The sequence below is a fragment of the Oncorhynchus clarkii genome, chromosome 8 (assembly GCF_045791955.1).
Source record: "Oncorhynchus clarkii lewisi isolate Uvic-CL-2024 chromosome 8, UVic_Ocla_1.0, whole genome shotgun sequence".
Taxonomy (NCBI): Eukaryota; Metazoa; Chordata; class Actinopteri; order Salmoniformes; family Salmonidae; genus Oncorhynchus; species Oncorhynchus clarkii.
Genome location: NC_092154.1, coordinates 13,062,563 through 13,075,880, shown reverse-complemented (window position 1 = coordinate 13,075,880; position 13,318 = coordinate 13,062,563). Strand labels below are relative to the sequence as shown.

The 13,318-nt window shown below is 43.0% G+C and overlaps 1 protein-coding gene across 2 annotated transcripts in view; it reads right to left on the bottom strand.

The window, feature by feature from the left end:
• LOC139414951 (beta/gamma crystallin domain-containing protein 1-like) overlaps nucleotides 1-13,318 on the bottom strand; it is a 46,252-nt gene that overhangs the window by 10,033 nt on the left and 22,901 nt on the right. For both annotated transcript variants that reach the window (XM_071162605.1, XM_071162604.1), the window contains 10 exons: nucleotides 12,726-12,852; nucleotides 11,652-11,687; nucleotides 11,116-11,267; nucleotides 10,456-10,582; nucleotides 9,537-9,682; nucleotides 6,894-7,020; nucleotides 6,510-6,539; nucleotides 6,279-6,391; nucleotides 5,932-6,064; nucleotides 2,867-3,006 (listed from right to left, as the gene is read on the bottom strand). In XM_071162605.1, the coding sequence (XP_071018706.1) occupies nucleotides 2,867-3,006; nucleotides 5,932-6,064; nucleotides 6,279-6,391; nucleotides 6,510-6,539; nucleotides 6,894-7,020; nucleotides 9,537-9,682; nucleotides 10,456-10,582; nucleotides 11,116-11,267; nucleotides 11,652-11,687; nucleotides 12,726-12,852 (1,131 nt within the window). The remainder of the gene's footprint in view (nucleotides 1-2,866; nucleotides 3,007-5,931; nucleotides 6,065-6,278; nucleotides 6,392-6,509; nucleotides 6,540-6,893; nucleotides 7,021-9,536; nucleotides 9,683-10,455; nucleotides 10,583-11,115; nucleotides 11,268-11,651; nucleotides 11,688-12,725; nucleotides 12,853-13,318) is intronic.

Below are 13,318 nucleotides of genomic sequence, written 5' to 3'. Positions count from 1 at the left end.
TTACTCTGGGCACCTTTTTATCCAAGCTACTCAATACTGCCCCCCAGTCCCAAAGAAGTTAATTCCTAATTATATAGCCAGCATCAGCTGTGCAAAAGGGGGTTGTGATGGTGGTGCGAATGAGGATGTGTTCAAACCTCAGTTCCGAATCTTCCTCCCTCATTTGTTTTGTTGATCCACTCATTTCTTCCCTTGGACTACACATCTCAGTTGGTCTCCGCTGTTTCTTCGTGGCCTTTCTCTGCTGGAGATCTGTTGGTGGATTGTCTGACTGACCGACTGACTCCAACTTTTTGCATAAGGTATTTTATTTGTTTTGGTGTGATGTATACCATGATGATTTATGTGTTTAGTTGTAGTGAACACTACAGAGATGACGCACTTTATAGTTTTGTGGTAAAAGAGTTGATTGCAATCTGATTTGTATTAATGAAACCAAGTTTACGTATCACTTTATTAAATGACAATTGAGTGACTGAAGTCACTTGAGTTCACTGAATTCCTTTACCGGGCTGGACTCTTTTAGGCCCGAGGTACGTTACTTTTCTTGAGGAACCAGAGCTCATTGTTTGTTATATTATTATGTGTGTGATCATTTATTTTGGTAAGACAACCAACGCAAAAGAACAGTTGTTTTGCAGTTATTTCCAATGTTTTAAGGGTTTATGAAAAGTGTATGTCCATACTAACTTTTACATGAGTCCTTTGTATTGGTGTAGACTTGACGGACCAGACAGGACTCATTCCCTCACAAATCTCACAAAATGTTATCTGGTAGGCACAACCTACCTGGCACCTCTACAAACAATAACCTCAAGTCAAAACCGTTACAAATGTCAACAATGGGCCCTTATATAAACAGGTGTGTGCCTTTCCAAATCATGTCCAATCAATTGAATTTTCTAGAAGAAAAAGAAGGCTAGCGGAGTAGAAAACTTGAAAATAAAAGAGAGCCGCACACTCTAGGAGCTCAGATGCAAAAATGTAATTACCAACACAAGAGTGGCCTAATATCATTGGTTAATAATCAAATATTAAAATGTCATACAAAGAACAGCATACAAACAACAAATGGATAGCATACGATCATAGATTCATTTGACTACACAAGCTTACAAACAATTACTGACCGTGTGTTCTACACTAGACTAAACTCCTACTTCCTGCTGACCCGCGTTCTACACTAGACTCCTACTTCCTGCTGACCATGCGTTCTACACTAGACTCCTACTTCCTGCTGAACATGCGTTCTACACTAGACTACACTAAACTCCTACTTCCTGCTGACCATGCGTTCGACACTAGACAAAACTCCTACTTCCTTCTGACCGTATGTTCTACACTATACTAAACTTCTACTTCCTGCTGACCATGCGTTCTACACTAGACTCCTACTTCCTGCTGACCATGCGTTCTACACTAGACTCCTACTTCCTGCTGACCATGCGTTCGACACTAGACAAAACTCCTACTTCCTTCTGACCGTATGTTCTACACTATACTAAACTTCTACTTCCTGCTGACCGAGCGTTCTACACTACACTAAACTTGATGCAACATTTCCAAAACTGTGAACTGTGCAATAGTAGCTCCAACTATAGTCACCTGATCTAGTCTGTTCTACACTAGACTAAACTCCTTCTTCCTGCTGACTGTGCGTTCTACACTAGACTAAACTCAATGCAACATTTCCAAAACTGTGAACTGTGCAATAATAGCTCCAACTATAGTCACCTGATCTACTACCCACGCAGGTGACTTGTGTGAAGTGTACTTCACTCTGTGTTTACAAAAGGTTGATTAACTGGTCTGGGGGTGTGAAATAGTGCTATGACTCATGAGCAACCTTTTGGCATTTTTAAATACTGTGATTAATTGGCACAGTGTGTGAACTGCTTGTATTAAGCGTTGAAAGAAAGACTACAAATGGCTTTGTCAGTTGGATTAAGGACTACACATGGGCTGTGTCAGTGGATAAAGGACTACAAATGTCTGTGTCAGTGGATAAAGGACTACAAATGGCTTTGTCAGTGGATAAAGGACTACAAATGGCTGTGTCAGTGGATAAAGGACTACAAATGTCTGTGTCAGTGGATAAAGGACTACAAATGGCTTTGTCAGTGGATAAAGGACTACAAAGGGCTGTGTCAGTGGATAAAGGACTACAAATGTCTGTGTCAGTGGATAAAGGACTACAAATGGCTTTGTCAGTTGGATTAAGGACTACACATGGGCTGTGTCAGTGGATAAAGGACTACAAAGGGCTGTGTTAGTGGATAAAGGACTACAAATGGCTGTGTCAGTGGATAAAGGACTACAAATGTCTGTGTCAGTGGATAAAGGACTACAAATGGCTGTGTCAGTGGATAAAGGACTACAAATGTCTGTGTCAGTGGATAAAGGACTACAAATGGCTGTGTCAGTGGATAAAGGATCAGCTTTTGTGTCACACGACGGTGTCGTTTCTAACAGCTCCATAGAAAAATGATCTTTCCAGTTTGGTGTTCCTTTATATAGTATGCACTGTAAGGATAGAAACATAACAGATAGCTTCCTGGAGAACCGTCAGTAGGATTCTCTTAGAGACACACACAGAGACACACACACACACACACACACACACAAAAAGAAAATATCACTACCCAGTGACACACCCACACAAAGAACATAGAGCTCTGTCTGTGGATATGAAGGGCCCCAAAACCTTGTCCACAGGCTATTGTGCACAATCTGGGGAGGACTATCTGGTGCGTGAGACTAGGAGGCCCATATATACAAATATATGACCTTCGACAGAGAGACAAGCAGGCAGGCAGACAACAGACAAGAGACATGAGGACAGAAAGGCTGTGCTGTATGTACTCACATGCCTCCCTCCACCAGGACAGACTGGACCAGGCTGCAGCCTCCGGCAAGCTGCAGGTTAACCGAGCTTTCGGTCAGAACCACCCTCTTCCCCCGCAGACCTGACCTCTCAAACAGGGTGACAGAGGGCATTGAGAACTCCTATGGGGAGAGAGTGAATAGGAGAGGGAGGGGGATGGAGAGAGGAAGAACGAGAGGGAGGGGGATGGAGAGGAAGAGAAGGATGGAGGGAGGGGGAGAGAGGAAGACAAGGATAGAGAGAGGGAGGGAGAGGGAGGGGATATATAGAGAGGAAGAGAGAATTGGAGAGTGGGGGGTGGAGAGAGGAAGAGAAGCATGGAGAGAGGTAGGGGGAGAGAGGAAGACCGGGATGGAGAGAGGGAGGGAGAGGAAGACAGGGATGGAGAGAGGGAGGGAGAGAGAATAGGAGAGGGAGGGAGATAGAGAAGGGGGAGAGAAAGAGAAGGATGGAGAGAGAGGGATGGGGAGAGACGGAGTGGGAAAGAGAGAGAGAGGTTATTTATAGACCTGACAATGGTATGAGAACACCAACTCTTACCATTACTGGTGACCGTTTTATTGTTTGAATGACTAAACATATTAATACATTTAAATAGTGACCTTCTTTGTTTGATACCGACCGTCAAGCTACTTAAACGTCTCCTGAGCCCACATATACAGTCGTGGCCAAAAGTTTTGAGAATGCCACAAATATTAATTTCCACAAAGTTTGCTGCTTCAGTGTCTTTAGATATTTTTTGTCAGATGTTACTATGGAATAGTGAAATATAATTACAAGCATTTCATAAGTGTCAAAGGCTTTTTATTGACAATTACATGAAGTTGATGCAAAGAGTCAATATTTGCAGTGTTGACCCTTCTTTTTCAAGACCTATGCAATCCGCCCTGGCATGCTGTCAATTAACTTCTGGGCCACATCCTGACTGATGGCAGCCCATTCTTGCATAATCAATGCTTGGAGTTTGTCAGAATTTGTGGGGTTTTGTTTGTCCACCCGCCCCTTGAGGATTGACCACAAGTTCTCAATGGGATTAAGGTCTGGGGAGTTTCCTGGCCATGGACCCAAAATATCGATGTTTTGTTCCCCGAGCCACTTAGTTATCACTTTTGCCTTATGGCAAGGAGCTCCATCATGCTGGAAAAGGCATTGTTCATCACCAAACTGTTCCTGGATGGTTGGGAAAAGTTGCTCTCGGAGGCTGTGTTGGTACCATTCTGTATTCATGGCTGTGTTCTTAGGCAAAATTGTGAGTGAGCCCACTACCTTGGCAGAGAAGCAACCCCACACCTGAATGGTCTCAGGATGCTTTACTGTTGGCATGACATAGGACTGATTGTAGCGCTCACCTTGTCTTCTCCGGACAAGCTTTTTTCCTGATGCCCCAAACAATCGGAAAGGGGATTCATCAGAGAAAATGACTTTACCCCAGTCCTCAGCAGTCCAATCCCTGTACCTTTTGCAGAATATCAGTCTGTCCCTGATGTTTTTCCTGGAGAGAAGTGGCTTCTTTGCTGCCCTTAACACCAGTCCATCCTCAAAAAGTCTTCGCCTCACTGTGCGTGCAGATGCACTCACACCTGCCTGCTGCCATTCCTGAGCTAGCTCTGTACTGGTGGTGCCCCGATCCTGCAGCTGAATAAACTTTAGGAGACGGTCCTGGTGCTTGCTGGACTTTCTTGGGCGCCCTGAAGCCTTCTTCACAACATTTGAACCGCTCTCCTTGAAGTTCTTGATGATCCGATAAATGGTTGTTTCAGGTGCAATCTTACTGGCAGCAATATCCTTGCCTGTGAAACTATTTTTGTGCAAACAATGATGACGGCACGTGTTTCCTTGCAGGTAACCATGGTTGACAGAGGAAGAACAATGATGCCAAGCACCACCCTCCTTTTGAAGGTTTCAGTCTGTTATTCGAACTCAATCAGCATGACATAGTGATCTCCAGCCTCGTCCTCGTCAACACTCACACCTGTGTTGACGAGAGAATCACTGACATGATGGTCCCAGTTGCTCCTTTTGTGGCAGGACTGAAATGCAGTGGAAATGTTTTTTTGGGGATTCAGTTAATTTGCATGGCAAATAGGGACTTTGCAATGAATTGCAATTCATCTGATCACTCTTCATAACATTCTGAAGTATATGCAAATTGCCATCATACAAACTGAGGCAGCAGACTTTGTGAAAATTAATATTTGTGTCATTCTCAAAACTTTTGGCCACGACTGTACTGTATATAGATTGCCACTATTCCTATTGTAACCCTTTATACCAAACAATTGTCCAAAAACAATTATTTCATTGGATGAAGTCACATGATTATGTGGATCCAATGTATTGGATGAAATAGGTTTTTCTTTGTGCCATAGAAGGTTGACATAGACCAGGGATGGGCAACTTTGATGTGTAATGTGAGCAAAACATCTTAGTGGCCCACCTCTTGTCAGCAGAGATAAGTTGTTTATGTTTTAGAGTTCATTTTTTGCAATTCTACACATTTTGCCATGAGGGAGGAGAGAAATGTTTGCAGTTTTTAATATGATATCTAAGTGACACTGACAACAAAAAAATCAATGGGGGACCCCCGGCAGGTAATTTGACCAAGATAACAAGTTTAGATAGCTGGCCGCTAAACAAATTTAGCATTCTGAAAAATTTTAGCAGCCATGGGCTAATTGACTGACTATCAATGACTGACATAACAAGAGTAAATCTGCTGATGCACAACCACATTTCAAAATTGCACCTTGGGTAGTCTACTATTCTCAACATCAGAAAACGTCATCTTCCAATGCATTAACCTCCAGCAGAGAGATGTGAGTTGCAGGAACAGTGTGGGAATGTTTGGGATGTCTATGCCCATCCCTGACATAGACATGCCTATGCCCATCCCTGACATAGACATCCCTGTGCATCTCAAATGGCATCCTATTCCCTATATAGTGCACTACTATATATCCTATGGCCCTGGTCAAAAGTAGTGCACTATGTAGGGAATAGGGTGCCATTTACAACACAGAAAGAGAGCTAATAGACAGAGTACTCACAAAGCCAGTAGTCTGCAGGGACAGGACAGAGGAGTTGGGCTCCACGCACCCCATGGCCCTCAGATCAGGGTAGTCCCCCTCCTCTAACACATACATCCTCTCAGTGAAGCCCTGGCCCTCAAACGCCAGCCAGCTGGAACACAGACATGGCGATTATATATATTTTTCTTCACCATTTTAACAGCGAATGTATAAAAGTATAGGCATCATTATAAAACTGTAGATATAAATGACTGTTGCCAACAGTAACTTCGTCTTGCAAATGATGTAGCTAATGGAACGGGAAAGATACTGTACGTGTTACAATCTGCAGATTACGTTGGATGAATAACAAGTACGACACTCACCTGCCAGCCAGCACCTTGCAGGAGCCCAGGGAAAAGCTGTGTGGCAGTGCAGAAACACTGTCCTCCACAACGTGGACAGAACCCTGGAACCCCGGCTCCGAGAACAACTGCATCTGAGACACATAACGGATACACTGTCAGATTCTGTCAAATATGGGGCTGTCATGGAGTGGTTTACAAAATCTAGGACAAAGAAATGTAGGTTGGTCCTGTTGCATTTGGTTGACATACCTTAAACTTGGAGGAATTTCCCAGATTATCCTAGAAGAGACCACAAATGAGGGCATTATTGAGAGAACTGAGGAAAACAATTCTTGGATCAGTGTATTGGTCATTGATGACTTTGTTATCATCATTGGATGCATCCCAAATTGGCACCCTCTTCCCTATATAGTGCACTATCAAGTCTCTTTAGATCATCATTATCCCATACTGTATGGCTCATGTCATTCCCCCGACCTTGCCCCCTTTCCAAACGGATGTAACTGATTACAGAATATTTCAATTCTTGAATATTTTATCATGTTAATAATTTATTGTTGCAACATGAATACTATATTATATGATTAGTTTATCATTATAATAATTTGTAATTTAATATTGTGTTGATCTTACCAGGATGACGGGCATGACTGATGCGATCTTGGAGCTGAGGGCCCCCCAGTCTTCTGGGCTTCCGTAGAGGCCTTTCTCCAACACATACGCCTTTCCAGAGAACCCTGCCTCCTCAAATGCCACCCATCTAGGAGGGACACACGAGGACCGTATTCAGGACTGTTTCTTATTGCTCAAGTTCAGGTAGTGCCTTGATGTGTCAGTCCGAGGGCCAACATTTTGTGTGAACAGTTGGCAGTTTGCAAAATAACAATAACATTTCAAACAGAAGTGTCAAAGACTGCAACTCGCAGTTGCGTCCACACTTGACTACACTCAGGTTAAGGTTGAAAAAATTTGAGTAACTTTCCAGAATTCCCAGGTTTTCCAGAAATCCCAGTTGGAGATTTCCCGGAATCAGGGTTGAGTAAGCAGGAAATCCTCTGTGGGAATTTAGGGAAAGATACTGTAATTTGGCAACCCTAAACGCACATCATTAGGGAAAGGGAAATTAAACTGTGCTGCACATTATAATGAGTTTTACGGTATTTTTTGTGCTCCTATGATGGATGACGCCAAAGGCAAAATCTATAACAACGAATAGATAGACGGAATCAAAGTAATTAAAACCAAGGTTAATATTAAATGTTGACATTTCAGATCAAACATGTAGATAAGATACAGATAGTGGTTAATTAGCTCTTACGCTCCTACTCAATATTGTCTTTGATTAGTGTGTATCTGATGACTGTGCCTGTGTGTGCGTGTATCACACAGCATAGAAAAGACCACAGCAGAAGCTGACGAGAAAGAGAAAGATAGGGGAGAGAGAGAATGATATGAGAGATGGGGAGAGAGAAAGGCAAAGAGAGAAAGGGAAAGCGGGAGAGAGAGATAAGGGAGAGAGAGTCTGCTGGGTTGAGTCAACAGGTTGAGTAACAGAGTTTAGTCAGCACGACAAGGGAGAAGGACGATGGGGGAGAGGGACGACGGGGCGAGGCTATGTAGTACACTATAATAAGGGTTCACAACACTGTAACAGAACCAGAGACGTTCCTCCAAAAGCAAGTGGAAGTGCTCTGCTGCACATAGTGTACTCCACCCTGTTCCCAACTGACAGAGAGACCCAGGAAATGAGGCGTGGACTGAACTGAACGTCTCGGAGGAATTTTGGTCCCGTCTGAACGTGCCAGCCGGGGAGAGGCAGCCAGCCTACAGTCAACTGTTCATTAGGTTCCAAAAACGAAGTGAAACGTGTATGAACAACCTGATCTTGAAATGCTTGTTTTTGTATTCCATTTTTAAATGTTTTGGTACGGTGTGCCCTAATGAACAAGACCCTTATCCGGAGAGAAGGAACTTAAGATAACATACTGTACATGAATGAACACGCGTTAGACCTAGCTCTGCAGGCAATACAGGAAGATATTTCAGCCAAAGTGAGAAACAATTAGCTTGCACAGACACATTAGTAACAACGATTAGAGGGCTACACATGCTGTAGGATAGTATGTGTCAAGGTTCACTTATAAGTTAAACATCTGAGACTGAGATATGATGTTGCCACGAGCAGCACACCAGATGTTGCAGATGAGTGCGATGCCAGAAGATGCACTCCCAGAGTAGCGCAGGGTATCTGTGCATGTTTCAATAGCTCCAACATGCGGGACTAAAACCAGCAGAGAAGTTTAAACAGGGGCTTCAACGCTTTTAGTTGTAGCGGAAATCGGCCCAATATTGCTGTTTACTTGGTGCTTCGCTGAAACTCTCAAGGTAGACTCAGCGAGGGAATGTTGAATGCACGTCTACACATAGTGGGTTCATTTCTGCAACAACTTCTTCGCTGTTTTGGCCCCGTAGCTAACACGATGTAGCAGCGTGAAGCACACACATGCACATGTTTAGATCAATGGGGGCTGGTGGGAGGAGCTATAAGAAGACAGGCTCATTGTAATTTACTGGAATTAAATGAATGTAGTCCAACATGTGGTTTCCATATGTTTAATGTGTTTGATACCGTTCCATGTATTCCATTCCAGCCATTACAATGAGCCCATCCTCCTATAGCTCTTCCCACCAGCCTCCACTGGTGTAGATCCTCTGTGTGACTGTGTGAGAGCAAAGTCTTGCATCACGGTCATCTCACTATCTGCGGTACTGCTCGTTGCAACGTCATCTCGCTGAGTCTACCTTTATTTTTGTATTTATTAAAAAAAAATATATATATGTTTTTTACCCCTTTTTCTCCCCAATTTCGTGGTATCCAATTGTTCTAGTAGCTACTATCTTGTCTCATCGCTACAACTCCCGTACGGGCTCGGGAGAGACGAAGGCTGAATGTCATGCGTCCTCCGATACACAACCCAACCAGCCGTACTGCTTCTTAACACAGCGCGCATCCAACCCGGAAGCCAGCCGCACCAATGTGTCGGAGGCTACACCGTGCACCTGGCAACCTTGGCTAGCGCGCACTGCGCCCGGCCCGCCACAGGAGTCGCTGGTGCGCGATGAGACAAGGACACCCCTACCGACCAAGCCCTCCCTAACCCGGACGACGCTAGGCCAATTGTGCGTCGCCCCACGGACCTCCCGGTCGCGGCCGGTTACGATAGAGCCTGGGCGCGAACCCAGAGACTCTGATGGCACAGCTGGCGCTATACTTACACTCCGCCCATAACGTCAACAGACTGCGTTTTCAGCCCATAGCCGGTGTCCTCTATATTGATGATAGGCTCTAAGATGTCGATGTTGGCACCCAGCTCGCCAAAGTCTCTCTCACTGAACATCTTGAGGTGTGGTGACATGAAATCCTGTCATGGGGAAATGAAACAAAGAACATCCTTGGTCCTGCCCATAGAAGTAGAACTACTAGAATGTACAAAACCCTCAGTTCACAGCAATTTGACTGGTACACTCATAGGTACACCCAATATGACCGCTGGTCCATTAATCACAGAACATTGACCTGAATGGGGAAAGTCTGTTTTAGTACTGCATAACTAATTGTATGGTCATGGCATACCATAACAAACAATATCCTATCATGACTTCCCTTTACATCATTGGCATGGCATACCAAACAACATCAAACATCAGAGGTGCCCAACCCTCCTCATTGGCGAGAGCTTCCCTGCATGCTTTTGTTCCAACTCTAATATAGCATACCTGACTCTATTGATTAGATGAATCAGGTGTGTTTGTGTAGGGCTACAATACACTCTTAGAAGAAAAAGGTGCCCGGCTGTCCCCATATGAGAATCCTTTGAAGAACCCATTTTGGTTCCTGGTAGAACCCTTTTGGGTTCCATGAAGAACCCTTTCCACAGAGGGTTATACATGGAACCCAAAAGGGTTCTACCTGAAACCAAAAAGTGTTCTACCTAGAACTAAAATGGGTTCTCCTACGGGGACAGCCGAAGAACCCCTTTGGAAAGACTGTAGAGCACAAAATAAGAGTGTAGAGCAAAACCTCTCCAAGAGGAGGGTTGATGCTCATTTATAGCAGGGGTTCATCCATACTGTAATTCATAATTTCATACCAAATCGTACAACATTCAGTTCTTGGTCATAGCATGATACCTACAGCCAGTACAGGTCGTATAGATAGCAGCTGATCAGTCATTCCTCCCCAGTCCCTCCAGTCCAGGTACTCGCCTTCCTCCAGGACATGCTGGTGACCCTCAAACCCTAGTTGGTCATACCCCACCCAGCTGGGACAGTAAATAAAAGGGAATTAGACAATAGCTACATTGTAAGCACTGTATAGTATATTACTTCATATGTACAGTGGGGCAAAAAAAGGATTTAGTCAGCCACCAATTGTGCAAGTTCTCCCACTTAAAAAGATGAGAGGCCTGTAATTTATTATAGGTACACCTCAACTATGACAGACAAAATGAGAAAAAAAAATCCAGAAAATCACATTGTAGGATTTTTAATGAATTTATTTGCAAATTATGGTGGAAAATAAGTATTTGGTCACCTACAAACAAGCAAGATTTCTGGCTCTCACAGACCTGTAACTTCTTCTTTATGAGGCTCCTCTATGTGGGAGAATTTTCACAATTGGTGGCTGACTAAATACTTTTTTGCCCCACTGTATGTTGCATCACTGACAGTACCATTTTGTAACACTCTATCACAACACGACACCTTGATTGTGTATTGTGTTTCTTAATAACCTGGAATAAAGTATTCTCCCACATAAATACATATGAATGTTTTAAGAGCTATATGAACTTACAGTCCTCTGAGGATCTTCACAGAGCCCACTGACTTCAGTCTGTTTGACTCCAGGTTTGATGCCTCTTCATCTCCTTCATCTCCAAAACAGAACACTTCCCCATCGATCTCCAGACAGGATCCCTCAAAGCCAGGCCGCTCATACACCACAGCCTGAGGAGACAAAGGTCAAATGTAGGAGGGAGCGGTTCAAAGGGTGTTTGACCCCTGATTGACCCCAAGACCTGATCGTAATGATTTGTGATTGGTTGTTTTTCAATGTGTTTCCATAGTCAGACCAACAATACATTAGTTGACAACATTCTAAAATAGTATGTGAAATTATAAAAAAGGTTTTAAATGATTTAAACATTTGATTGAGCCTGTCTGGGGTGCCAGAAGGGTTTGTCCTTTTGGGACTATTGTATTGGCTCCATTGTGCCAGGAAAACTCAATCAAACGAAGCTAAAGTATTTGAATGAACACAAATACTATTTGAACCCGGGACAACTTGAGGACGACAGTGAAACAGAATGTAATGGTAAAGTAATGGCGTACCTTGACTTCATTAGGATTCTCCACCTTGAAGGCACCCTGTAACAAACAGAGATAATCAATCACAACAGCACTATAGTCCACTAATTAAAAAAGCACACAACATCGAGGTGGGAGTCAGCAGTATGCAAATTCTGCCATTTACGCACATAGCATTACGAACTGCGACGCTGATGGAGACAGATAGGAGATATAGTGAGAGATTGCACCGCCCAGAGACTGGACAAGCTTCATTCAGATTGAATGAGTGCCTTCTGTCTCTGCGTCTGAGTCATTTCAGTCATTTGGTACAACAGTGAACTTAATAACCTTCATGTAGAGTGATATAGGACATAGAAAGACAAGGCAAAATGTCATTAGAACACTTGACAATTGCTCACTAGTCACTATCCAATTTTGAATGCTTGTTGGCCAAACGCTCACTCACTAGTCAGTCATGACTATTTGCACATTAATCTTATCACATGTCCATAAAATACATGGGTTAAACTACATGTCCATGGAGATACATGTTCATAAAGATATATACTGTAGCTTTAGACACATTTCCACAATTCAATAAAAGCTCAAATGTGGCTAAACGAAAAGATTATTCCAAAAATAAAGATATACTTTTATAGATTAGTTCATCCTTTGCATGTACTGTTCTTCTGCCTTGGAAATTATTTGCTAGTCATTGGCACCTGTTTTTTTTCAAAAGGTAATTAAACATTGAAAACAGAAAAAAAGGTAAAACAAAGGTTAGGAGAAAGAATAAAACAAAAAGATAAATTGTAAATGAACACAAGCCATGTATTTAATGTGCAGTACATATGTAGGATATTAATTTGAGCCAGTTTGTTACAGCAGGAAATGAATCCTGCAGTAAAAGGATACAGAATGTGGATTATAATTCATGGCCATTTGTTGTAGGGGTTGATACCTTTTTTCGTTAAAGAAAATCAAATTACAAACTTTAGAAGCCTTTTGAAACCTTGAATACACTACAAGTTTGCATTTCCTACTGCATTCTCGGCAACAAAAGAGTAATCAAATTAAGATCCTACATCTGTTATTGCGAGATACTGTAGCACCCACCATTTTGAGGGGTCTGAGGGATCCGATGAAGGGTGTGTTGAACCCCCAGGCCTCGGGATAGGGGTACTCCCCTTTCTCCAACACCGCCAGGAGGCCCTGGAACCCTGGGTCACTGAACACCAACCACCTGTGTTGGGGAGGAACAGGAATCCCTAAACATTATGTACACACCAATGGATCTGTTCTTCCATGCAAGGTACGTCCCATTCCAATTCAGCAGCGGGCTAATCCAGACTTGAGATCAGTGTTTACATCAATTTATTTTACCTTTATTTAACTAGGCAAGTCAGTTAAGAATAAATTCTTATTTTCAATGACGGCCTAGGAACAGTGGGTTAACTGCCTGTTCAGGGGCAGAATGACAGATTTGTACCTTGTACGTTGTCAGCTGAACTTGCAACTTTCCGGTTACTAGTCCAATGCTCTAACCACTAGGCTACCCTGCCGCCCCAAATCAATAAATGATTTACATGAATGTCCAAATTGTCTTAAATTTAAATCAGTCCACAGGTGAACTGAGATTAGATTCAAATAATGGGCAATTTTGAAATAATGGATTCAATTTCCATTCATCGCCTGAATTGATTAAACTG